Here is a 27,274-nt window from a genome sequence, read left to right on the forward strand (position 1 = left end):
AGACAGTGCCCACTCCCCCAGCGCTGACCCTCCGACAGTGCCCACTCCCCAGCACTGACACTCCGACAGTGCCCACTCCCCCAGCGCTGACCCTCTGACAGTGCCCACTCCCCCAGCGCTGACCCTCCGACAGTGCCCACTCCCTTGGCACTGACCCTCCCACAGTGCCCACTCCCCCAGCACTGAACCTCTGACAGTGCCCACTCCCCCAGCGCTGACCCTCCGACAGTGCCCACTCCCCCAGCACTGACCCTCTGACAGTGCCCACTCCCCCAGCACTGAACCTCTGACAGTGCCCACTCCCCAGCGCTGACCCTCCGACAGTGCCCACTCCCCCAGCACTGACCCTCTGACAGTGCCCACTCCCCCAGCGCTGACCCTCCGACAGTGCGTAACTCCCTCAGCACTGACCCTCCGACTGTGCGTAACTCCCTCGGCGCTGACCCTCCGACTGTGCGTAACTCCCTCGGCGCTGACCCTCCGACTGTGCGTAACTCCCTCGGCGCTGACCCTCCGACAGTGCGGCGCTGCCCCAGCGCTGACCCTCCGACTGTGCGTAACTCCCTCGGCGCTGACCCTCCGACAGTGCGTAACTCCCTCGGCGCTGACCCTCCGACAGTGCGTAACTCCCTCGGCGCTGACCCTCCGACTGTGCGTAACTCCCTCGGCGCTGACCCTCCGACAGTGCGTAACTCCCTTGCGCTGACCCTCCGACGGCGCGGCGCTCCCTCGGCGCTGACGGGAGCACACAGACTGCAGCACGGTACTGAGCTGTTGGTGACTGGACCAGTTGGCCAGCACAGAGTGGTGTGACTGACTCGGCTCGGGATGGGTGTCTCCCCGTGGTGTGGGTCCCTCTTGTAAGAATTGCAGTTGTTACCAATCCTTAGATACTCACTGAACAGCGTGACACGCTCGGCCCTTCCACAGTTGAGCAAGTTCCTGTGGGTCTGGAGTCACGTGTGGGCCAGACTGGATGAAGATGGTGGTGCCCTTCCTTGAAGGATGGTAGCGAACACAACAGAATTCTCTGACAAAGGTGGTCTGTCTCACTGTGGCCCAGACCAGCTTCCTCTGGCTGTCCGGGGCACTTTAAGGGGCAATTTCATTGATACATTCTATACCCTCAGAGTGGGATGTGACTGAGAGGCTGTTCTCACCCTCCTCCCCGACCAAAACCAGCTGCTTGTTGGGTGGGGGGGGGTCAGCCAATTTTGGATTGAGATGTGGAAAATGCCTTCAACTTGGATCATCTTCAACATCGCGATCGTTAAACTTCGAGCTGGTGCAGACCGTCTGGGGGTGGCATGGTAACAATTGATTGAGTCGTCGGTGTCTGCAGCACAGAATGAGACCCTTCGGCCCGTCACTTCTTGGCCAGTCATAGAAACCACCGAACTATTCTAATCTTGAGCCACCTTGGCAATGCTGGTGCATACCTAAACACTTCTCCAGCGGGATGAGGGTGCCTGTCTCCCCCAGCCTTACAGGCAGTGAGCCCCAGATTCCCCACCACACTCTGAGTGAAACAGATTTCTCCAGTCACTGACCCTCCATGAAGGGGAAGGGTTCCATCCTGCCTACCCTGTGATTGCCCCTCAGCATTTTACACACACAACCCCCGCCCCCCCCACCTCGATCTCCTCTGCTCTAAAGAAAACAACCCCAGCCCGCCCAGTCTCTCCCCATCACTGAAACTCCCCAGGCCCAGGCACCATCCTGGTAAATCCCCTCTGCACCCTCTCCAGGACCCTCACACACCCTCCCCACTCTCTCCATCACCTCCCCCCACCCCCGGACGAGAACCACACACAATACTGTCGCTGTGGCCGAACCAACATTTTATCCAGTTCCGATCTTGCACTGCGTTCCTCGGCTAATAAAGGCAAGGAAGGTGTGTGCCTTCCAAATCACTTCATCCACCTATCCTCCTGACTGAGGGACCCCCGAGTGTGCACAGCATGGTCCCCCGATCCTCGCTGCTTCACAGGGTCCTGCTGCTCACTGCATATTCTCTTTCCTTGTTTGTCCTGCCTAAATGCATCATATCCCACTTGTCAGCATTGGGTTCCATTAGCCACACATCAGCCCGTCTATACCCTCCTGCGATGTAAGGCTATCTCCTTGCTGTTTCCCACCTGGCATCAGCGAGCTGACTGACCAGCCCTCTGAAAGTGGCGGAGTAGACTGTTGGGAGGAGGAAGGGAACTGAATGACGTCCCCTGCTCCTATGTTCGAGAGGGAATTGAAGGAGGTCGTTCAGGGAGACACAGGCAGCTTTCAGGATCGTTTGGCACTGAGCTCCCCCCACCCTCCCACCCCCTGTAATCTCTCTCTGCTCTTTCACAGGGACGTCATGATGAGGTTAAAGGTGAAGGGTCGGGTCGCTGGTGTTGCTGTGGTGATTCCTAACAAACCAGAAGCTGCTCAGTTCTCGCCACATCTGAAATGCCCCAACACCGGGTCTGGTGAGTCCAGGGGCAGCCTGCCTCCTGTTCAATCCCCTCCACCCCCCACCACAGAGAGAGACCCAGCACGGTGCATAGAGACTTGTCCAGCATTCCCTGCAGGAAAACGTTTCTCCTGAATTACACAGTGTTCCAAAGTGTGGATCCACCTGAGGGATACAGGGACCGGAACTGTGCACGGTGCTCCGAGTGTGGGTCTGACTGAGGGATATGGGGACCAGAACTGTGCACGGTGCTCCGAGTGTGGGTCTGACTGAGGGATATGGGGACCAGAACTGTGCACGGTGCTCCGAGTGTGGGTCTGACAGAGGGATACGGGGACTGGAACTGTGCACGGTGCTCCGAGTGTGGGTCTGACTGAGGGATATGGGGACCAGAACTGTGCACGGTGCTCCGAGTGTGGGTCTAACTGAGGGATACGGGGAACAGAACTGTGCACGGTGCTCCGAGTGTGGGTCTGACAGAGGGATACGGGGACTGGAACTGTGCACGGTGCTCCGAGTGTGGGTCTGACTGAGGGATATGGGGACCAGAACTGTGCACGGTGCTCCGAGTGTGGGTCTGACAGAGGGATACGGGGACTGGAACTGTGCACGGTGCTCCGAGTGTGGGTCTGACTGAGGGATATGGGGACCAGAACTGTGCACGTTGCTCCGAGTGTGGGTCTGACTGAGGGATACGGGGACTGGAACTGTGCACGGTGCTCCGAGTGTGGGTCTGACTGACGGATACAGGGACCGGAACTGTGCACGGTGCTGCGAGTGTGGGTCTGACTGAAGGATACAGGGACCAGAACTGTGCACGGTGCTCCGAGTGTGGGTCTGACTGAGGGATACGGGGACCGGAACTGTGCACGGTGCTCCGAGTGTGGGTCTGACTGAGGGATACGGGGACCGGAACTGTGCACGGTGCTCCGAGTGTGGGTCTGACTGAGGGATACGGGGACCGGAACTGTGCACGGTGCTCCGAGTGTGGGTCTGACTGAGGGATACGGGGACCGGAACTGTGCACGGTGCTCCGAGTGTGGGTCTGACTGAGGGATACGGGGACCGGAACTGTGCACGGTGCTGCGAGTGTGGGTCTGACTGAAGGATACGGGGACCGGAACTGTGCACGGTGCTCCGAGTGTGGGTCTGACTGAGGGATACGGGGACGGGAACTGTGCATGGTGCTCCGAGTGTGGGTCTGACTGAGGGATACGGGGACCGGAACTGTGCACGGTGCTGCGAGTGTGGGTCTGACTGAAGGATACGGGGACCGGAACTGTGCACGGTGCTCCGAGTGTGGGTCTGACTGAGGGATACGGGGACCGGAACTGTGCACGGTGGCTCACCCCCTCCGTTTTTCTCCTTGTTCCTGTCTCTGCCACTCCCCTTATATACCTCTCCCTCCGTCTCTCGTTCCCCCACCTCCCTCTATATCCTTTTCCCTCCATCTCTCGTTCCGCCCCACCTCCCTCTGTATCCCTCTCCCTCCGTCTCTCATCCCCCCACCTCCCTCTATATCCTTTTCCCTCCATCTCTCGTTCCCCCCCACCTCCCTCTGTATCCCTCTCCCTCCGTCTCTCATCCCCCCACCTCCCTCTGTATCCCTCTCCCTCCGTCTCTCATCCCCCCACCTCCCTGTGTATCCCTCTCCTCCGTCTCTCATCCCCCCACCTCCCTGTGTATCCCTCTCCCTCCGTCTCTCATCCCCCCACCTCCTTCTGTATCCCTCTCCCTCCGTCTCTTGTCCTTCCCACCTCCAGGCGTTTATTCCCAGGACTATGGGCCTGAGTTTGTGAACTGTAACAAGACCTTGTGGAACCCAGATGGTAATGAGCTGTCGTATGAAGACTTTCCCTTTCCAGTCTTCCTGCTGAGGGATGACAGTGAGACTCAAGTCATCCGCAAGGTGAGGCATCGCAAACTCCAAGTTACCACCTTTTGTCATAAATCCTGACATCCAGAATGATGCCCAACTGTTGCTGTGTGCCAGGTTTGAGAAAGGGATGAATGGCTTCCTGTTCCTGTGTACCAGGCTCCTGTGGGTCGGGGGGTGGCTGAATGGCTTCCTGCAGTTCTTGTCGGTCAGACTGGGGAGAGGGCTGAATGGCCTCCTGCTCTCCTGTGGGACAGGCTGGGGAGAGGGCTGAATTGCCTTCTCTTGCTGTGCAGTGGGATAGGCTGGAGAGACAGGGCTGAATGGAGGAGGGAGGTATGGTTTGGATGGGGGAGGTGGTCTCGTCTCTCAGTAACTGAGGGTGAGGGGACGGAGTGGGAGGGAGCAAGATGCCGGTCCCTCAGGAATGGAGGGTGATGGGGTGGAGGGTGAGGGAGAGGGGGCGGAGGCTGAGGGGGTGGAGGGTGAGGGGGCGGAGGGCGAGGGTGAGGGGGCGGAGGGGGAGGGTGAGAGGGTGACGGAGGGTGTGGGTGAGGGGGTGGAGGGAGAGGGTGACGGAGGGTGAGTGGGGCGGAGGGTGAGGGTGAGGTTGACGGAGGGTGAGGGGGCGGAGGGTTAGGGCGATGGTAGGGGAGGGTGAGGGCGACAGTGGGTGTGGGTGAATGGAGGAGGGTGAAGGGGGCGGAGGGTGAGGGTGAAGGGGGCGGAGGGTGAGGGTGAAGGGGGCGGAGGATGAGGGTGAAGGGGCGGAGGGTGAGGGTGAGGGGGCAGAGGGTGTGGGTGAGGGGCGCGGAGGGCGAGGGGGCGGAGGGTGGGGGGGTGGAGGGTGAGGGGCGGATGGTGAGGGGAAAGGAGGGTGAGGGTGAGGGGGCAGAAGGTGAGGGGGCAGAGGGTGAGGCTGAGGGTTACTAAGGGTGAGGGTAGAGTGAGGGGGATGGAGGCTGAGGTGGCAGAGGGTGAGGCTGAGGGTGATGGAGGGGGCGGGTGAGGGGGTTGGAGGCTGAGGTGGCGGAGGGTGAGGGTGATGGAAGGTGAGGGTGATGGAAGGTGAGGGTGATGGAGACGGAGGGTGATGGGGCAGAGGGTGATGGAGTCTGAGGGTGAGGTGGCGGAGGGTGAGGCTGAGGGTGATGGAGGGGGCGGGTGAGGGTGATGGAGGGGGCGGGTGATGGAGACGGAGGGTGATGGGGCAGAGGGTGATGGAGTCTGAGGGTGAGGCTGAGGGTGATGGAGGGTGAGGGCTCACGGAGAGTGTCTCCCCCTGTTGGCAGTGTTTCCTGGAGCACAATGTGCGAGTGAATGGAACGGGCCCAGACTACCCGCTGTGTGCCATGCAGCTGGCCGCCCACATGCACGCTGTCACCGACTCCGTCACCTGTATGAGGCGCAACATGGCGCAGGTCACCATCTCCATCAACCCGGGTACGTCCCCCTCCTACCCCTCCCCTCCCCTCACACACTGTCCAACTATCCTCCCCCTCCCCACTCCCCTCCCCTCCCCTCACTCACTGTCCTATCCCCGCTCTCTCTCTCACTGTCCCCTCACTCACTGTCCTCTCCCCGCTCTCTCTCTCACTGTCCCCCTCACTCACTGTCCTATCCCCGCTCTCTCTCCCACTGTCCCCCTCACTGACTGTCCTATCCCCGCTCTCTCTCTCCCCCACTGTCCCCCTCACTCACTGTCCTATCCCCGCTCTCTCTCTCACTGTCCCCCTCACTCACTGTCCTATCCCCGCTCTCTCTCTCCCCCACTGTCCCCTCAGTCTCTGTCCTATCCCCGCTCTCTCTCTCTCCCTCTGTCCCCCTCACTCACTGTCCTATCCCCGCTCTCTCTCTCTCCCTCTGTCCCCCTCACTCACTGTCCTATCCCCGCTCTCTCTCTCTCCCTCTGTCCCCCTCACTCACTGTCCTATCCCCGCTCTCTCTCTCCCTCTTTCCCCCTCACTCACTGTCCCATCCCCGCTCTCTCTCTCTGTCCCACTGTGCCCCTCACTCACTGTCCCATCCCCGCTCTCTCTCTCTGTCCCACTGTGCCCCTCACTCACTGTCCTACCCCCGCTCTCTCTCTCTCTGTCCCCCTCACTCACTGTCCTATCCCCTCTCTCTCTGCCTCTGTCCCACTCACTCACTCTCCTATCCCCGCTCTGTCTCTCTCCCTCTGTCCCCCTCACTCACTGTCCTATACCCGCTCTCTCTCTCCCCCTGTCCCCCTCAGTCACTGTCCTATCCCCGCTCTCTCTCTCTCCCCCGATCCCCCTCACTCACTGTCCTATCCCCGCTCTCTCTCTCTCCCCCTATCCCCCTCACTCACTGTCCTATCCCCGCTCTCTCTCTCTCTGTCCCCCTCACTCACTGTCCTATCCCCGCTCTCTCTCTCCCCCTGTCCCCCTCACTCACTGTCCTATCCCCGCTCTCTCTCTCTCCCCCTATCCCCCTCACTCACTGTCCTATCCCCGCTCTCTCTCTCTCCCACTGTCCCCCTCACTCACTGTCCTATCCCCGCTCTCTCTCTCTCCCCCAGTGTCCCCTCACTCACTGTCCGATCCCCACTCTCTCTCTCTCCCACTGTTCCCCCTCACTCACTGTCCGATCCCCGCTCTCTCTCTCTCCCCCAGTGTCCCCTCACTCACTGTCCTATCCCCGCTCTCTATCTCTCCCCCAGTGTCTCCTCACTCACTGTCCTATCCCCGCTCTCTCTCCCTCTGTCCCCCTCACTCACTGTCCTGTCCCCGCACTCTCTCCCTCTGTCCCCCTCACTCACTGTCCTATCCCCGCTCTCTCTCTCTCCCTCTGTCCCCCTCACTCACTGTCCTATCCCCGCTCTCTCTCTCACTGTCCCCTCACTCACTCTCCTATCCCCGCTCTCTCTCTCTCCCACTGTCCCCCTCACTCACTGTCCTCTCCCCGCTCTCTCTCTCTCCCACTGTCCCCCTCACTCACTGTCCTATCCCCCCTCTCTCTCTCCCTCTGTCCCCCTCACTGACTGTCCTATCCCCGCTCTCTCTCTCTGTCCCACTGTCCCCCTCACTCACTGTCCTATCCCCGCTCTCTCTCTCTCTCTGTCCCCCTCACTCACTGTCCTTTCCCCGCCCTCTCTCTCTCCCACTGTCCCCCTCACTCACTGTTCTATCCCCGCTCTCTCTCTCTCCCTCTGTCCCCTCACTCACTGTCCTATACCCGCTCTCTCTCTCACTCTCCCCTCACTGACTGTCCTATCCCCGCTCTCTCTCTCTGCCACTGTCCCCCTCACTCACTGTCCTATCCCCGCTCTCTCTCTCTCTCTCTCTCTCTGTCCCCCTCACTCACTGTCCTATCCCCGCCCTCTCTCTCTCCCACTGTCCCCCTCACTCACTGTCCGATTCCCGCTCTCTCTCTCTCCCACTGTCCCCCTCACTCACTGTTCTATCCCCGCTCTCTCTCTCTCTCACTGTCCCCCTCACTCACTGTCCAATCCCCGCTCTCTCGCTATCTCTCTCTCTCTCTCTCTCTCTCTCTCTCCCTCTGTCTCCCTCACTCACTGCCCTATCCCCGATCTCTCTCTCTCTCCCACTGACCCCTCACTCACTGTCCTATCCCCGCTCTCTCTCTCTCCGTCTGTCCCCTCACTCACTGTCCTATCCCCGCTCTCTCTCTCTCTCTCCCACTGTCCCTCTCACTCACTGTCCTATCCCCGCTCTCTCTCTCTCCCACTGTCCCCCTCACTCACTGTCCTATCCCCGCTCTCTCTCTCTCCCACTGTCCCCTCACTCACTGTCCTATCCCCGCCCTCTCTCTCTCCCACTGTTCCCCTCACTCACTGTCCTATCCCCGCTCTCTCTCTCTCCCTCTGTCTCCCTCACTCACTGCCCTATCCCCGATCTCTCTCTCTCTCCCACTGACCCCTCACTCACTGTCCTATCCCCGCTCTCTCTCTCTCCGTCTGTCCCCTCACTCACTGTCCTATCCCCGCTCTCTCTCTCTCTCTCCCACTGTCCCCCTCACTCACTGTCCTATCCCCGCTCTCTCTCTCCCCCTGTCCCCCTCACTCACTGTCCTATCCCCGCTCTCTCTCTCTCCCCCTATCCCCCTCACTCACTGTCCTATCCCCGCTCTCTCTCTCTCCCACTGTCCCCCTCACTCACTGTCCTATCCCCGCTCTCTCTCTCTCCCCCAGTGTCCCCTCACTCACTGTCCGATCCCCGCTCTCTCTCTCTCCCACTGTTCCCCCTCACTCACTATCCTATCCCCGCTCTCTCTCTCTCCCCCAGTGTCCCCTCACTCACTGTCCTATCCCCGCTCTCTCTCTCTCCCCCAGTGTCTCCTCACTCACTGTCCTATCCCCGCTCTCTCTCCCTCTGTCCCCCTCACTCACTGTCCTGTCCCCGCACTCTCTCCCTCTGTCCCCCTCACTCACTGTCCTATCCCCGCTCTCTCTCTCTCCCTCTGTCCCCCTCACTCACTGTCCTATCCCCGCTCTCTCTCTCACTGTCCCCTCACTCACTCTCCTATCCCCGCTCTCTCTCTCTCCCACTGTCCCCCTCACTCACTGTCCTCTCCCCGCTCTCTCTCTCTCCCACTGTCCCCCTCACTCACTGTCCTATCCCCCCTCTCTCTCTCCCTCTGTCCCCCTCACTGACTGTCCTATCCCCGCTCTCTCTCTCTGTCCCACTGTCCCCCTCACTCACTGTCCTATCCCCGCTCTCTCTCTCTCTCTGTCCCCCTCACTCACTGTCCTTTCCCCGCCCTCTCTCTCTCCCACTGTCCCCCTCACTCAGTGTTCTATCCCCGCTCTCTCTCTCTCCCTCTGTCCCCTCACTCACTGTCCTATACCCGCTCTCTCTCTCACTCTCCCCTCACTGACTGTCCTATCCCCGCTCTCTCTCTCTGCCACTGTCCCCCTCACTCACTGTCCTATCCCCGCTCTCTCTCTCTCTCTCTCTCTCTCTCTCTCTGTCCCCCTCACTCACTGTCCTATCCCCGCCCTCTCTCTCTCCCACTGTCCCCCTCACTCACTGTCCGATTCCCGCTCTCTCTCTCTCCCACTGTCCCCCTCACTCACTGTTCTATCCCCGCTCTCTCTCTCTCTCACTGTCCCCCTCACTCACTGTCCTATCCCCGCTCTCTCGCTCTCTCTCTCTCTCTCTCTCTCTCTCTCTCTCTCCCTCTGTCTCCCTCACTCACTGCCCTGTCCCCGATCTCTCTCTCTCTCCCACTGACCCCTCACTCACTGTCCTATCCCCGCTCTCTCTCTCTCCGTCTGTCCCCTCACTCACTGTCCTATCCCCGCTCTCTCTCTCTCTCTCCCACTGTCCCTCTCACTCACTGTCCTATCCCCGCTCTCTCTCTCTCCCACTGTCCCCCTCACTCACTGTCCTATCCCCGCTCTCTCTCTCTCCCACTGTCCCCTCACTCACTGTCCTATCCCCGCCCTCTCTCTCTCCCACTGTTCCCCTCATTCACTGTCCTATCCCCGCTCTCTCTCTCTCCCACTGTCCCCCTCACTCACTGTCCTATCCCCGCTCTCTCTCTCTCTGTCCCCCTCACTCACTGTCCTATCCCCGCCCTCTCTCTCTCCCACTGTCCCCCTCACTCACTGTCCTATCCCCGCTCTCTCTCCCACTGTCCCCCTCACTCACTGTCCTATCCCCGCTCTCTCTCTCTCCCACTGTCCCTTCACTCACTGTCCTATCCCCACTCTCTCCCTCTCCCACTGTCCCCCTCACTCACTGTCCGATTCCCGCTCTCTCTCTCTCCCACTGTCCCCCTCACTCACTGTCCTATCCCCGCTCTCTCTCTCTCTCACTGTCCCCCTCACTCACTGTCCTATCCCCGCTCTCTCTCTCTCTCTCTCTCTCTCTCTCTCTCTCTCTCCCTCTCTCTCCCTCTGTCTCCTTCACTCACTGCCCTATCCCCGATCTCTCTCTCTCTCTCCTACTGACCCCTCACTCACTGTCCTAGCCCCGCTCTCTCTCTCTCCCACTGTCCCCTCACTCACTGTCCTATCCCCGCTCTCTCTCTCTCCCACTGTCCCCTCACTCACTGTCCTCTCCCCGCTCTCTCTCTCTCTCTCTCTCTCTGTCCCCCTCACTCACTGTCCTATCCCCGCTCTCTCTCTCTCTCCCACTGTCCCCCTCACTCACTGTCCTATCCCCGCTCTCTCTCTCTCTCCCACTGTCCCCTCACTCACTGTCCTATGCCCGCTCTCTCTCCCATTGTCCCCCTCACTCACTGTCCTATCCCCGCTCTCTCTCTCTCCCTCTGTCCCCCTCACTCACTGTCCTATCCCCGCTCTCTCTCTCTCCCTCTGTCCCCCTCACTCACTGTCCTATCCCCGCTCTCTCTCTCTCCGACTGTCCCCCTCACTCACTGTCCTATCCCCGCTCTCTCTCTCTCCGTCTGTCCCCTCACTCACTGTCCTATCCCCGCTCTCTCTCCCACTGTCCCCCTCACTCACTGTCCTATCCCCGCTCTCTCTCCCACTCTCCCCCTCACTCACTGTCCTATCCCCGCTCTCTCTCTCCGTCTGTCCCCTCACTCACTGTCCTATCCCCGCTCTCTCTCTCTCTCTCCCACTGTCCCCCTCACTCACTGTCCTATCCCCGCTCTCTCTCTCTCTCCCTCTGTCCCCTCACTCACTGTCCTCTCCCCGCTCTCTCTCTCTCCCACTGTCCCCTCACTCACTGTCCTATGCCCGCTCTCTCTCTCCCACTGTCCCCCTCACTCACTGTCCTATCCCCGCTCTCTCTCTCTCTCCGTCTGTCCTCCTCACTCACTGTCCTATCCCCGCTCTCTCTCTCTCCCTCTGTCCCCCTCACTCACTGTCCTATCCCCGCTCTCTCTCTCTCCGACTGTCCACCTCACTCACTGTCCTATCCCCACTCTCTCTCTCTCCGTCTGTCCCCTCACTCACTGTCCTATCCCCGCTCTCTCTCCCACTGTCCTCCTCACTCACTGTCCTATCCCCGCTCTCTCTCTCTCTCCCTCTGTCCCCCTCACTCACTGCCCTATCCCCGCTCTCTCTCCCTCTGTCCCCCTCACTCACTGCCCTATCCCCGCTCTCTCTCCCCCACTGTCCCCCTCACTCACTGTCCTATCCCCGCTCTCTCTCTCTCCCACTGTCCCCCTCACTCACTGTCCTATCCCCGCTCTCTCTCTATCCCACTGTCCCCTCACTCACTGCCCTATCTGCGCTCTCTCTCTCTCCCACTGTCTCCCTCACTCACTGTCCTGTCCCCGCTCTCTCTCTCTCCCACTGTCCCCCTCACTCACTGTCCTATCCCCGCTCTCTCTCTCTCTCCCACTGTCCCCTCACTCACTGTCCTATCCCCGCTCTCTCTCTCTCTCCCTCTGTCCCCCTCACTAACTGTTCTATCCCCGCTCTCTCTCTCCCACTGTCCCCTCACTCACTGTCCTATCCCTGCTCTCTCTCTCTCACTCTGTCCCCCTCACTCACTGTCCTGTCCCCGCTCTCTCTCTCTCCCTCTGTCCCCCTCACTCACTGTCCTATCCCCGCTCTCTCTCTCCCTCTGTCCCCCTCACTCACTGTCCTATCCCCGCTCTCTCTCTCTGTCCCACTGTCCCCCTCACTCACTGTCCTATCCCCGCTCTCACTCTCTCTGTCCCCCTCACTCACTGTCGTATCCCCGCTCTCTCTCCCTCTGTCCCCCTCACTCACTGTCCTATCCCCTCTCTCTCTCCCTCTGTCCCCCTCACTCACTCTCCTCTCCCCGCTCTTTCTCTCTCCCACTGTCCCCCACACTCACTGTCCTATCCCCGCTCTCTCTCTCTCCCCCACTGTCCCCTCACTCACTGTCCTGACCCCGCTCTCTCTCTCTCCCACTGTCCCCCTCACTCACTGTCCTATCCCCGCTCTCTCTCTCCCACTGTCCCCCTCACTCACTGTCCTATGCCCGCTCTCTCTCTCCCTCTGTCCCCCTCACTCACTGTCCTATCCCCGCTCTCTCTCTCTGTCCCACTTTCCCCCTCACTCACTGTCCTATCCCCGCTCTCTCTCCCCCAGTGTCCCCCTCACTCACTGTCCTATCCCCGCTCTCTCTCTCCCTCTGTCCCCCTCACTCACTGTCCTATCCCCGCTCTCTCTCAATCCCTCTGTCCCCCTCACTCACTCTCCTATCCCCGCTCTCTCTCTCTCCCCCTGTCCCCCTCACTCACTGTCCTATCCCCGCTCTCTCTCTCTCCCCCGATCCCCCTCACTCACTGTCCTATCCCCGCTCTCTCTCTCTCCCACTGTCCCCCTCACTCACTGTCCTATCCCCGCTCTCTCTCTCTGCCCCAGTGTCCCCTCACTCACTGTCCTATCCCCGCTCTCTCTCTCTCTCACTGTCTCCCTCACTCACTGTCCTATCCCCGCTCTCTCTCCCACTGTCCCCCTCACTCACTGTCCTGTCCCCGCTCTCTCTCTCTCCCACTGTCCCCCTCACTCACTGTCCTATCCCCGCTCTCTCTCTCTCCCTCTGTCCCCCTCACTCATTGTCCTATCCCCGCTCTCTCTCCCACTGACCCCCTCACTCACTGTCCTATCCCCGCTCTCTCTCTCTCTCTCTCTCTCTCTCTCTGTCCCCCTCGCTCACTGTCCTATCCCCGCTCTCTCTCGACCTCTGTCCCCCTCACTCACTGTCCTATCCCCGCTCTCTCTCTCTGTCCCACTGTCCCCCTCACTCACTGTCCTATCCCCTTTCTCTCTCTCTCTCCCTCTGTCCCCCTCACTCACTGTCCTATCCCCTCTCTCTCTCTCTCTGTCCCCCTCACTCACTGTCGTATCCCCGCTCTCTCTCCCTCTGTCCCCCTCACTCACTCTCCTATCCCCGCTCTCTCTCTCTCCCACTGTCCCCTCACTCACTGTCCTATCCCCGCTCTCTCTCTCTCCCTCTGTACCCCTCACTCACTGTCTTATCCCCTCTCTCTCTCTCCCACTGTCCCCCTCACTCACTGTCCTATCCCCGCTCTCTCTCTCTCCCACTGTCCCCCTCACTCACTGTCCTATCCCCGCTCTCTCTCCCACTGTCCCCCTCACTCACTGTCCTATCCCCGCTCTCTCTCTCCCCCACTGTCCCCCTCACTCACTGTCCTATCCCCGCTCTCTCTCTCACTGTCCCCCTCACTCACTGTCCTATCCCCGCTCTCTCTCTCCCCCACTGTCCCCTCACTCACTGTCCTATCCCACTCTCTCCCTCCCCCCCACTGTCCCCCTCACTCACTGTCCTATCCCCGCTCTCTCTCTCTCCCACTGTCCCCTCACTCACTGTCCTATCCCCGCTCTCTCTCTCCCTCTGTCCCCCTCATTCACTGTCCTATCCCCGCTCTCTCTCTGTGTCCCACTGTCCCCCTCACTCACTGTCCTATCCCCGCTCTCTCTCCCACTGTCCCCCTCACTCACTGTCCTGTCCCCGCTCTCTCTCTCCCACTGTCCCCTCACTCACTGTCCTATCCCCGCTCTCTCTCTCTCCCACTGTCCCCCTACTCACTGTCCTGTCCCCGCTCTCTCTCTCTGTCCCACTGTCCCCCTCACTCACTGTCCTATCCCCGCTCTCACTCTCTCTGTCCCCCTCACTCACTGTCGTATCCCCGCTCTCTCTCCCTCTGTCCCCCTCACTCACTGTCCTATCCCCGTTCTCTCTCTCTCTCCCACTGTCCCCCTCACTCACTGTCCGATCCCCGCTCTCTCTCTCTTTCCCACTGACCCCTCACTGACTGTCCTATCCCCGCTCTCTCTCACTCTCACTGTCCCCGTCACTCACTGTCCTATCCCCGCTCTCTCTCCCACTGTCCCCCTCCCTCACTGTCCTATCCCCGCTCTCTCTCTCTCCCACTGTCCCCTCACTCACTGTCCTATCCCCGCTCTCTCTCTCTCCCACTGTCCCCCTCACTCACGGTCCTATCCCCGCTCTCTCTCTCTCCCTCTGTCCCCCTCACTCACTGTCCTATCCCCGCTCTCTCTCTCTCTCCCACTGTCCCCCTCACTCACTGTCCTATCCCCGCTCTCTCTCTCTCCCTCTGTCCCCCTCACTCACTGTCCTTTCCCCGCTCTCTCTCTCCCCCTCTGTCCCCTCACTCACTGTCCTATCCCTGCTCTCTCTCTCTCTCCCACTGTCCCCCTCACTCACTGTCCTATCCCCGCTCTCTCTCTCTCTGTCCCCCTCACTCACTGTCCTATCCCCGCTCTCTCTCTATCCCACTGTCCCCCTCACTCACTGTCCTATCCCCGTTCTCTCTCTCTCCCACTGTCCCCCTCACTCACTGTCCTATCCCCGCTCTCTCTCCCACTGTCCCCCTCACTCACTGTCCTTTCCCCGCTCTCTCTCCCACTGTTTCCCTCACTCATTGTCCTATCCCCGCTCTCTCTCTCTCCCTCTGTCCCCCTCACTCACTGTCCTATCCCCGCGCTCGCTCTCTCTCCCTCTGTCCCCTCACTCACTGTCCTATCCCCGCTCTCTCTCCCACTGTCCCCCTCACTCACTGTCCTATCCCCGCTCTCTATCTCCCTCACTGTCCCCCTCACTCACTGTCCTATCCCCACTCTCTCTCTCTCTCCCACTGTCCCCCTCACTCACTGTCCTATCCCCGCTCTCTCTCTCTCCCACTGTCCCCTCACTCAGTGTCCTATCCCCGCTCTCTCTCTCTTTCCCACTGTCCCCCTCACTCACGGTCCTATCCCCGCTCTCTCTCTCACCCTCTGTCCCCCTCACTCACTGTCCTATCCCCGCTCTCTCTCTCTCTCTCTCCCACTGTCTCCCTCACTCACTGTCCTATCCCCGCTCTCTCTCTCTCCCACTGTCCCCCTCACTCACTGTCCTATCCCCGCTCTCTCTCCCACTGTCCCCCTCACTCACTGTCCTATCCCCGCTCTCTCTCTCCCTCACTGTCCCCCTCACTCACTGTCCTATCCCCGCTCTCTCTCTCTCCCTCTGTCCCCCTAACTCTCTGTCCTATCCCCACTCTCTCTCTCTCCCTCTGTCCCCTCACTCACTGTCCTATCCCCGCTCTCTCTCTCTCCCACTGTCCCCCTCACTCACTGTCCTATCCCCGCTCTCTCTCTCTCTCCCACTGACCCCTCACTCACTGTCCTATCCCTGCTCTCTCTCCCACTGTCCCCCTCACTCACTGTCCTATCCCCGCTCTCTCTCTCCCCCACTGTCCCCCTCACTCACTGTCCTATCCCCGCTCTCTCTCCCACTGTCCCCCTCACTCACTGTCCTATCCCCGCTCTCTCTCTCCCTCACTGTCCCCCTCACTCACTGTCCTATCCCCGCTCTCTCTCTCCCCCACTCTCCCCCTCACTCACTGCCCTATCCCCGTTCTCTCTCTCTCCCTCTGTCCCCCTCACTCTCTGTCCTATCCCCGCTCTCTCTCTCTCTCTCCCACTGTCCCCCTCACTCACTGTCCTATCCCCGCTCTCTCTCTCTCCCACTGTCCCCCTCACTCACTGTCCTATCCCCACTCTCTCTCTCTCCCTCTGTCCCCTCACTCTCTGTCCTATCCCCACTCTCTCTCTCTCCCTCTGTCCCCCTCACTCACTGTCCTATCCCCGCTCTCTCTCTCTCTCCCACTGTCCCCTCACTCACTGTCCTATCCCCGCTCTCTCTCTCTCTCCCTCTGTCCCCCTCACTAACTGTTCTATCCCCGCTCTCTCTCTCCCACTGTCCCCTCACTCACTGTCCTATCCCTGCTCTCTCTCTCTCACTCTGTCCCCCTCACTCACTGTCCTGTCCCCGCTCTCTCTCTCTCCCTCTGTCCCCCTCACTCACTGTCCTATCCCCGCTCTCTCTCTCCCTCTGTCCCCCTCACTCACTGTCCTATCCCCGCTCTCTCTCTCTGTCCCACTGTCCCCCTCACTCACTGTCCTATCCCCGCTCTCACTCTCTCTGTCCCCCTCACTCACTGTCGTATCCCCGCTCTCTCTCCCTCTGTCCCCCTCACTCACTGTCCTATCCCCTCTCTCTCTCCCTCTGTCCCCCTCACTCACTCTCCTCTCCCCGCTCTTTCTCTCTCCCACTGTCCCCCACACTCACTGTCCTATCCCCGCTCTCTCTCTCTCCCCCACTGTCCCCTCACTCACTGTCCTGACCCCGCTCTCTCTCTCTCCCACTGTCCCCCTCACTCACTGTCCTATCCCCGCTCTCTCTCTCCCACTGTCCCCCTCACTCACTGTCCTATGCCCGCTCTCTCTCTCCCTCTGTCCCCCTCACTCACTGTCCTATCCCCGCTCTCTCTCTCTGTCCCACTTTCCCCCTCACTCACTGTCCTATCCCCGCTCTCTCTCCCCCAGTGTCCCCCTCACTCACTGTCCTATCCCCGCTCTCTCTCTCCCTCTGTCCCCCTCACTCACTGTCCTATCCCCGCTCTCTCTCAATCCCTCTGTCCCCCTCACTCACTCTCCTATCCCCGCTCTCTCTCTCTCCCCCTGTCCCCCTCACTCACTGTCCTATCCCCGCTCTCTCTCTCTCCCCCGATCCCCCTCACTCACTGTCCTATCCCCGCTCTCTCTCTCTCCCACTGTCCCCCTCACTCACTGTCCTATCCCCGCTCTCTCTCTCTGCCCCAGTGTCCCCTCACTCACTGTCCTATCCCCGCTCTCTCTCTCTCTCACTGTCTCCCTCACTCACTGTCCTATCCCCGCTCTCTCTCCCACTGTCCCCCTCACTCACTGTCCTGTCCCCGCTCTCTCTCTCTCCCACTGTCCCCCTCACTCACTGTCCTATCCCCGCTCTCTCTCTCTCCCTCTGTCCCCCTCACTCATTGTCCTATCCCCGCTCTCTCTCCCACTGACCCCCTCACTCACTGTCCTATCCCCGCTCTCTCTCTCTCTCTCTCTCTCTCTCTCTGTCCCCCTCGCTCACTGTCCTATCCCCGCTCTCTCTCGACCTCTGTCCCCCTCACTCACTGTCCTATCCCCGCTCTCTCTCTCTGTCCCACTGTCCCCCTCACTCACTGTCCTATCCCCTTTCTCTCTCTCTCTCCCTCTGTCCCCCTCACTCACTGTCCTATCCCCTCTCTCTCTCTCTCTGTCCCCCTCACTCACTGTCGTATCCCCGCTCTCTCTCCCTCTGTCCCCCTCACTCACTCTCCTATCCCCGCTCTCTCTCTCTCCCACTGTCCCCTCACTCACTGTCCTATCCCCGCTCTCTCTCTCTCCCTCTGTACCCCTCACTCACTGTCTTATCCCCTCTCTCTCTCTCCCACTGTCCCCCTCACTCACTGTCCTATCCCCGCTCTCTCTCTCTCCCACTGTCCCCCTCACTCACTGTCCTATCCCCGCTCTCTCTCCCACTGTCCCCCTCACTCACTGTCCTATCCCCGCTCTCTCTCTCCCCCACTGTCCCCCTCACTCACTGTCCTATCCCCGCTCTCTCTCTCACTGTCCCCCTCACTCACTGTCCTATCCCCGCTCTCTCTCTCCCCCACTGTCCCCTCACTCACTGTCCTATCCCACTCTCTCCCTCCCCCCCACTGTCCCCCTCACTCACTGTCCTATCCCCGCTCTCTCTCTCTCCCACTGTCCCCTCACTCACTGTCCTATCCCCGCTCTCTCTCTCCCTCTGTCCCCCTCATTCACTGTCCTATCCCCGCTCTCTCTCTGTGTCCCACTGTCCCCCTCACTCACTGTCCTATCCCCGCTCTCTCTCCCACTGTCCCCCTCACTCACTGTCCTGTCCCCGCTCTCTCTCTCCCACTGTCCCCTCACTCACTGTCCTATCCCCGCTCTCTCTCTCTCCCACTGTCCCCCTACTCACTGTCCTGTCCCCGCTCTCTCTCTCTGTCCCACTGTCCCCCTCACTCACTGTCCTATCCCCGCTCTCACTCTCTCTGTCCCCCTCACTCACTGTCGTATCCCCGCTCTCTCTCCCTCTGTCCCCCTCACTCACTGTCCTATCCCCGTTCTCTCTCTCTCTCCCACTGTCCCCCTCACTCACTGTCCGATCCCCGCTCTCTCTCTCTTTCCCACTGACCCCTCACTGACTGTCCTATCCCCGCTCTCTCTCACTCTCACTGTCCCCGTCACTCACTGTCCTATCCCCGCTCTCTCTCCCACTGTCCCCCTCCCTCACTGTCCTATCCCCGCTCTCTCTCTCTCCCACTGTCCCCTCACTCACTTTCCTATCCCCGCTCTCTCTCTCTCCCACTGTCCCCCTCACTCACGGTCCTATCCCCGCTCTCTCTCTCTCCCTCTGTCCCCCTCACTCACTGTCCTATCCCCGCTCTCTCTCTCTCTCCCACTGTCCCCCTCACTCACTGTCCTATCCCCGCTCTCTCTCTCTCCCTCTGTCCCCCTCACTCACTGTCCTTTCCCCGCTCTCTCTCTCCCCCTCTGTCCCCTCACTCACTGTCCTATCCCTGCTCTCTCTCTCTCTCCCACTGTCCCCCTCACTCACTGTCCTATCCCCGCTCTCTCTCTCTCTGTCCCCCTCACTCACTGTCCTATCCCCGCTCTCTCTCTATCCCACTGTCCCCCTCACTCACTGTCCTATCCCCGTTCTCTCTCTCTCCCACTGTCCCCCTCACTCACTGTCCTATCCCCGCTCTCTCTCCCACTGTCCCCCTCACTCACTGTCCTTTCCCCGCTCTCTCTCCCACTGTTTCCCTCACTCATTGTCCTATCCCCGCTCTCTCTCTCTCCCTCTGTCCCCCTCACTCACTGTCCTATCCCCGCGCTCGCTCTCTCTCCCTCTGTCCCCTCACTCACTGTCCTATCCCCGCTCTCTCTCCCACTGTCCCCCTCACTCACTGTCCTATCCCCGCTCTCTATCTCCCTCACTGTCCCCCTCACTCACTGTCCTATCCCCACTCTCTCTCTCTCTCCCACTGTCCCCCTCACTCACTGTCCTATCCCCGCTCTCTCTCTCTCCCACTGTCCCCTCACTCAGTGTCCTATCCCCGCTCTCTCTCTCTTTCCCACTGTCCCCCTCACTCACGGTCCTATCCCCGCTCTCTCTCTCACCCTCTGTCCCCCTCACTCACTGTCCTATCCCCGCTCTCTCTCTCTCTCTCTCCCACTGTCTCCCTCACTCACTGTCCTATCCCCGCTCTCTCTCTCTCCCACTGTCCCCCTCACTCACTGTCCTATCCCCGCTCTCTCTCCCACTGTCCCCCTCACTCACTGTCCTATCCCCGCTCTCTCTCTCCCTCACTGTCCCCCTCACTCACTGTCCTATCCCCGCTCTCTCTCTCTCCCTCTGTCCCCCTAACTCTCTGTCCTATCCCCACTCTCTCTCTCTCCCTCTGTCCCCTCACTCACTGTCCTATCCCCGCTCTCTCTCTCTCCCACTGTCCCCCTCACTCACTGTCCTATCCCCGCTCTCTCTCTCTCTCCCACTGACCCCTCACTCACTGTCCTATCCCTGCTCTCTCTCCCACTGTCCCCCTCACTCACTGTCCTATCCCCGCTCTCTCTCTCCCCCACTGTCCCCCTCACTCACTGTCCTATCCCCGCTCTCTCTCCCACTGTCCCCCTCACTCACTGTCCTATCCCCGCTCTCTCTCTCCCTCACTGTCCCCCTCACTCACTGTCCTATCCCCGCTCTCTCTCTCCCCCACTCTCCCCCTCACTCACTGCCCTATCCCCGTTCTCTCTCTCTCCCTCTGTCCCCCTCACTCTCTGTCCTATCCCCGCTCTCTCTCTCTCTCTCCCACTGTCCCCCTCACTCACTGTCCTATCCCCGCTCTCTCTCTCTCCCACTGTCCCCCTCACTCACTGTCCTATCCCCACTCTCTCTCTCTCCCTCTGTCCCCTCACTCTCTGTCCTATCCCCACTCTCTCTCTCTCCCTCTGTCCCCCTCACTCACTGTCCTACCCCCGCTCTCTCTCTCTGTCCCCCTCACTCACTGTCGTATCCCCGCTCTCTCTCCCTCTGTCCCCCTCACTCACTGTCGTATCCCCGCTCTCTCTCCCTCTGTCCCCCTCACTCACTGTCCTATCCCCACTCTCTCACCCTCTGTCCCCCTCACTCACTGTCCTATCCCCACTCTCTCACCCTCTGTCCCCCTCACTCACTCTCCTATCCCCGCTCTCACTCTCTCCCTCTGTCCCCCTCACTCACTGTCCTATCCCCGCTCTCTCTCTCCCCCTATCCCCCTCACTCACTGTCCTATCCCCGCTCTCTCTCTCTCCCGCGATCCCCCTCACTCACTGTCCTGTCCCCGCTCTCTCTCTCTCCCACTGTCCCCCTCACTCACTGTCCTATCCCCGCTCTCTCTCTCCCACTGTCCCCTCACTCACTGTCCTATCCCCGCTCTCTCTCTCTCCCACTGTCCCCCTCACTCACTGTCCTATCCCCGCTCTCTCTCTCTGTCCCACTGTCCCCCTCACTCACTGTCCTATCCCCGCTCTCACTCTCTCTGTCCCCCTCACTCACTGTCGTATCCCCGCTCTCTCTCCCTCTGTCCCCCTCACTCACTGTCCTGTCCCCGTTCTCTCTCTCTCTCCCTCTGTCCCCCTCACTCACTGTCCTATCCCCGCTCTCTCTCTCTCTCCCCCTATCCCCCTCACTCACTGTCCTATCCCCGCTCTCTCTCTCTCCCACTGTCCCCCTCACTCACTGTCCGATCCCCGCTCTCTCTCTCTCTCCCACTGACCCCTCACTGACTGTCCTATCCCCGCTCTCTCTCACTCTCACTGTCCCCGTCACTCACTGTCCTATCCCCGCTCTCTCTCCCACTGTCCCCCTCACTCACTGTCCTATCCCCGCTCTCTCTGTCTCCCACTGTCCCCTCACTCACTGTCCTATCCCCGCTCTCTCTCTCTCCCATTGTCCCCCTCACTCACGGTCCTATCCCCGCTCTCTCTCTCTCCCTCTGTCCCCCTCACTCACTGTCCTATCCCCGCTCTCTCTCTCCCCCTATCCCCCTCACTCACTGTCCTATCCCCGCTCTCTCTCTCTCCCGCGATCCCCCTCACTCACTGTCCTGTCCCCGCTCTCTCTCTCTCCCACTGTCCCCCTCACTCACTGTCCTATCCCCGCTCTCTCTCTCCCTCACTGTCCCCCTCACTCACTGTCCTATCCCCGCTCTCTCTCTCCCCCACTCTCCCCCTCACTCACTGCCCTATCCCCGTTCTCTCTCTCTCCCTCTGTCCCCCTCACTCTCTGTCCTATCCCCGCTCTCTCTCTCTCTCCCACTGTCCCCCTCACTCACTGTCCTATCCCCGCTCTCTCTCTCTCCCACTGTCCCCCTCACTCACTGTCCTATCCCCACTCTCTCTCTCTCCCTCTGTCCCCTCACTCTCTGTCCTATCCCCACTCTCTCTCTCTCCCTCTGTCCCCCTCACTCACTGTCCTACCCCCGCTCTCTCTCTCTGTCCCCCTCACTCACTGTCGTATCCCCGCTCTCTCTCCCTCTGTCCCCCTCACTCACTGTCGTATCCCCGCTCTCTCTCCCTCTGTCCCCCTCACTCACTGTCCTATCCCCACTCTCTCACCCTCTGTCCCCCTCACTCACTGTCCTATCCCCACTCTCTCACCCTCTGTCCCCCTCACTCACTCTCCTATCCCCGCTCTCGCTCTCTCCCTCTGTCCCCCTCACTCACTGTCCTATCCCCGCTCTCTCTCTCCCCCTATCCCCCTCACTCACTGTCCTATCCCCGCTCTCTCTCTCTCCCGCGATCCCCCTCACTCACTGTCCTGTCCCCGCTCTCTCTCTCTCCCACTGTCCCCCTCACTCACTGTCCTATCCCCGCTCTCTCTCTCCCACTGTCCCCTCACTCACTGTCCTATCCCCGCTCTCTCTCTCTCCCACTGTCCCCCTCACTCACTGTCCTATCCCCGCTCTCTCTCTCTGTCCCACTGTCCCCCTCACTCACTGTCCTATCCCCGCTCTCACTCTCTCTGTCCCCCTCACTCACTGTCGTATCCCCGCTCTCTCTCCCTCTGTCCCCCTCACTCACTGTCCTGTCCCCGTTCTCTCTCTCTCTCCCTCTGTCCCCCTCACTCACTGTCCTATCCCCGCTCTCTCTCTCCCCCTGTCCCCCTCACTCACTGTCCTATCCCCGCTCTCTCTCTCTCTCCCCCTATCCCCCTCACTCACTGTCCTATCCCCGCTCTCTCTCTCTCCCACTGTCCCCCTCACTCACTGTCCGATCCCCGCTCTCTCTCTCTCTCCCACTGACCCCTCACTGACTGTCCTATCCCCGCTCTCTCTCACTCTCACTGTCCCCTCACTCACTGTCCTCTCCCCGCTCTCTCTCTCTCTCTCTCTCTCTCTGTCCCCCTCACTCACTGTCCTATCCCCGCTCTCTCTCTCTCTCTCCCTCTGTCCCCCTCACTCACTCTCCTATCCCCGCTCTCTCTCTCTCCCCCTGTCCCCCTCACTCACTGTCCTATCCCCGCTCTCTCTCTCTCCCCCGATCCCCCTCACTCACTGTCCTATCCCCGCTCTCTCTCTCTCCCACTGTCCCCCTCACTCACTGTCCTATCCCCGCTCTCTCTCTCTGCCCCAGTGTCCCCTCACTCACTGTCCTATCCCCGCTCTCTCTCTCTCTCACTGTCTCCCTCACTCACTGTCCTATCCCCGCTCTCTCTCCCACTGTCCCCCTCACTCACTGTCCTGTCCCCGCTCTCTCTCTCTCCCACTGTCCCCCTCACTCACTGTCCTATCCCCGCTCTCTCTCTCTCCCTCTGTCCCCCTCACTCATTGTCCTATCCCCGCTCTCTCTCCCACTGACCCCCTCACTCACTGTCCTATCCCCGCTCTCTCTCTCTCTCTCTCTCTCTCTCTCTCTGTCCCCCTCGCTCACTGTCCTATCCCCGCTCTCTCTCGACCTCTGTCCCCCTCACTCACTGTCCTATCCCCGCTCTCTCTCTCTGTCCCACTGTCCCCCTCACTCACTGTCCTATCCCCTTTCTCTCTCTCTCTCCCTCTGTCCCCCTCACTCACTGTCCTATCCCCTCTCTCTCTCTCTCTGTCCCCCTCACTCACTGTCGTATCCCCGCTCTCTCTCCCTCTGTCCCCCTCACTCACTCTCCTATCCCCGCTCTCTCTCTCTCCCTCTGTACCCCTCACTCACTGTCTTATCCCCTCTCTCTCTCTCCCACTGTCCCCCTCACTCACTGTCCTATCCCCGCTCTCTCTCTCTCCCACTGTCCCCCTCACTCACTGTCCTATCCCCGCTCTCTCTCCCACTGTCCCCCTCACTCACTGTCCTATCCCCGCTCTCTCTCTCCCCCACTGTCCCCCTCACTCACTGTCCTATCCCCGCTCTCTCTCTCACTGTCCCCCTCACTCACTGTCCTATCCCCGCTCTCTCTCTCCCCCACTGTCCCCTCACTCACTGTCCTATCCCACTCTCTCCCTCCCCCCCACTGTCCCCCTCACTCACTGTCCTATCCCCGCTCTCTCTCTCTCCCACTGTCCCCTCACTCACTGTCCTATCCCCGCTCTCTCTCTCCCTCTGTCCCCCTCATTCACTGTCCTATCCCCGCTCTCTCTCTGTGTCCCACTGTCCCCCTCACTCACTGTCCTATCCCCGCTCTCTCTCCCACTTTCCCCTCACTCACTGTCCTGTCCCCGCTCTCTCTCTCCCACTGTCCCCTCACTCACTGTCCTATCCCCGCTCTCTCTCTCTCCCACTGTCCCCCTACTCACTGTCCTGTCCCCGCTCTCTCTCTCTGTCCCACTGTCCCCCTCACTCACTGTCCTATCCCCGCTCTCACTCTCTCTGTCCCCCTCACTCACTGTCGTATCCCCGCTCTCTCTCCCTCTGTCCCCCTCACTCACTGTCCTATCCCCGTTCTCTCTCTCTCTCCCTCTGTCCCCCTCACTCACTGTCCTATCCCCGCTCTCTCTCTCCCCCGTCCCCCTCACTCACTGTCCTATCCCCGCTCTCTCTCTCTCCCACTGTCCCCCTCACTCACTGTCCGATCCCCGCTCTCTCTCTCTTTCCCACTGACCCCTCACTGACTGTCCTATCCCCGCTCTCTCTCACTCTCACTGTCCCCGTCACTCACTGTCCTATCCCCGCTCTCTCTCCCACTGTCCCCCTCCCTCACTGTCCTATCCCCGCTCTCTCTCTCTCCCACTGTCCCCTCACTCACTGTCCTATCCCCGCTCTCTCTCTCTCCCACTGTCCCCCTCACTCACGGTCCTATCCCCGCTCTCTCTCTCTCCCTCTGTCCCCCTCACTCACTGTCCTATCCCCGCTCTCTCTCTCTCTCCCACTGTCCCCCTCACTCACTGTCCTATCCCCGCTCTCTCTCTCTCCCTCTGTCCCCCTCACTCACTGTCCTTTCCCCGCTCTCTCTCTCCCCCTCTGTCCCCTCACTCACTGTCCTATCCCTGCTCTCTCTCTCTCTCCCACTGTCCCCCTCACTCACTGTCCTATCCCCGCTCTCTCTCTCTCTGTCCCCCTCACTCACTGTCCTATCCCCGCTCTCTCTCTATCCCGCTGTCCCCCTCACTCACTGTCCTATCCCCGTTCTCTCTCTCTCCCACTGTCCCCCTCACTCACTGTCCTATCCCCGCTCTCTCTCCCACTGTCCCCCTCACTCACTGTCCTATCCCCGCTCTCTCTCCCACTGTTTCCCTCACTCATTGTCCTATCCCCGCTCTCTCTCTCTCCCTCTGTCCCCCTCACTCACTGTCCTATCCCCGCGCTCGCTCTCTCTCCCTCTGTCCCCTCACTCACTGTCCTATCCCCGCTCTCTCTCCCACTGTCCCCCTCACTCACTGTCCGATCCCCGCTCTCTATCTCCCTCACTGTCCCCCTCACTCACTGTCCTATCCCCACTCTCTCTCTCTCTCCCACTGTCCCCCTCACTCACTGTCCTATCCCCGCTCTCTCTCTCTCCCACTGTCCCCTCACTCAGTGTCCTATCCCCGCTCTCTCTCTCTTTCCCACTGTCCCCCTCACTCACGGTCCTATCCCCGCTCTCTCTCTCACCCTCTGTCCCCCTCACTCACTGTCCTATCCCCGCTCTCTCTCTCTCTCTCTCCCACTGTCCCCCTCACTCACTGTCCTATCCCCGCTCTCTCTCTCTCCCACTGTCCCCCTCACTCACTGTCCTATCCCCGCTCTCTCTCTCTCCCACTGTCCCCCTCACTCACTGTCCTATCCCCGCTCTCTCTCCCACTGTCCCCCTCACTCACTGTCCTATCCCCGCTCTCTCTCTCCCTCACTGTCCCCCTCACTCACTGTCCTATCCCCGCTCTCTCTCTCTCCCTCTGTCCCCCTAACTCTCTGTCCTATCCCCACTCTCTCTCTCTCCCTCTGTCCCCTCACTCACTGTCCTATCCCCGCTCTCTCTCTCTCCCACTGTCCCCCTCACTCACTGTCCTATCCCCGCTCTCTCTCTCTCTCCCACTGACCCCTCACTCACTGTCCTATCCCTGCTCTCTCTCCCACTGTCCCCCTCACTCACTGTCCTATCCCCGCTCTCTCTCTCCCCCACTGTCCCCCTCACTCACTGTCCTATCCCCGCTCTCTCTCCCACTGTCCCCCTCACTCACTGTCCTATCCCCGCTCTCTCTCTCCCTCACTGTCCCCCTCACTCACTGTCCTATCCCCGCTCTCTCTCTCCCCCACTCTCCCCCTCACTCACTGCCCTATCCCCGTTCTCTCTCTCTCCCTCTGTCCCCCTCACTCTCTGTCCTATCCCCGCTCTCTCTCTCTCTCCCACTGTCCCCCTCACTCACTGTCCTATCCCCGCTCTCTCTCTCTCCCACTGTCCCCCTCACTCACTGTCCTATCCCCACTCTCTCTCTCTCCCTCTGTCCCCTCACTCTCTGTCCTATCCCCACTCTCTCTCTCTCCCTCTGTCCCCCTCACTCACTGTCCTACCCCCGCTCTCTCTCTCTGTCCCCCTCACTCACTGTCGTATCCCCGCTCTCTCTCCCTCTGTCCCCCTCACTCACTGTCGTATCCCCGCTCTCTCTCCCTCTGTCCCCCTCACTCACTGTCCTATCCCCACTCTCTCACCCTCTGTCCCCCTCACTCACTGTCCTATCCCCACTCTCTCACCCTCTGTCCCCCTCACTCACTCTCCTATCCCCGCTCTCGCTCTCTCCCTCTGTCCCCCTCACTCACTGTCCTATCCCCGCTCTCTCTCTCCCCCTATCCCCCTCACTCACTGTCCTATCCCCGCTCTCTCTCTCTCCCGCGATCCCCCTCACTCACTGTCCTGTCCCCGCTCTCTCTCTCTCCCACTGTCCCCCTCACTCACTGTCCTATCCCCGCTCTCTCTCTCCCACTGTCCCCTCACTCACTGTCCTATCCCCGCTCTCTCTCTCTCCCACTGTCCCCCTCACTCACTGTCCTATCCCCGCTCTCTCTCTCTGTCCCACTGTCCCCCTAACTCACTGTCCTATCCCCGCTCTCACTCTCTCTGTCCCCCTCACTCACTGTCGTATCCCCGCTCTCTCTCCCTCTGTCCCCCTCACTCACTGTCCTGTCCCCGTTCTCTCTCTCTCTCCCTCTGTCCCCCTCACTCACTGTCCTATCCCCGCTCTCTCTCTCCCCCTGTCCCCCTCACTCACTGTCCTATCCCCGCTCTCTCTCTCTCTCCCCCTATCCCCCTCACTCACTGTCCTATCCCCGCTCTCTCTCTCTCCCACTGTCCCCCTCACTCACTGTCCGATCCCCGCTCTCTCTCTCTCTCCCACTGACCCCTCACTGACTGTCCTATCCCCGCTCTCTCACTCTCACTGTCCCCGTCACTCACTGTCCTATCCCCGCTCTCTCTCCCACTGTCCCCCTCACTCACTGTCCTATCCCCGCTCTCTCTCTCTCCCACTGTCCCCTCACTCACTGTCCTATCCCCGCTCTCTCTCTCTCCCATTGTCCCCCTCACTCACGGTCCTATCCCCGCTCTCTCTCTCTCCCTCTGTCCCCCTCACTCACTGTCCTATCCCCGCTCTCTCTCTCCCCCTATCCCCCTCACTCACTGTCCTATCCCCGCTCTCTCTCTCTCCCGCGATCCCCCTCACTCACTGTCCTGTCCCCG

The 27,274-nt window shown here is 60.5% G+C and overlaps 1 protein-coding gene across 1 annotated transcript in view; it reads left to right on the forward strand.

Moving 5' to 3' along the window:
- Nucleotides 1-2,344: 2,344 nt before the first annotated feature.
- The window catches only part of ncstn (nicastrin), a 76,534-nt gene continuing 51,604 nt past the window's right edge, over nt 2,345-27,274 (forward strand). The window contains exons 1-3 of the mRNA XM_059642840.1: nt 2,345-2,468; nt 4,216-4,361; nt 5,621-5,771. Of these exons, the coding sequence (XP_059498823.1) occupies nt 2,357-2,468; nt 4,216-4,361; nt 5,621-5,771 (409 nt within the window). The 5' untranslated portion in view covers nt 2,345-2,356. The remainder of the gene's footprint in view (nt 2,469-4,215; nt 4,362-5,620; nt 5,772-27,274) is intronic.

The sequence above is a fragment of the Stegostoma tigrinum genome, chromosome 46, assembly GCF_030684315.1.
Source record: "Stegostoma tigrinum isolate sSteTig4 chromosome 46, sSteTig4.hap1, whole genome shotgun sequence".
Lineage (NCBI taxonomy): Eukaryota > Metazoa > Chordata > Chondrichthyes > Orectolobiformes > Stegostomatidae > Stegostoma > Stegostoma tigrinum.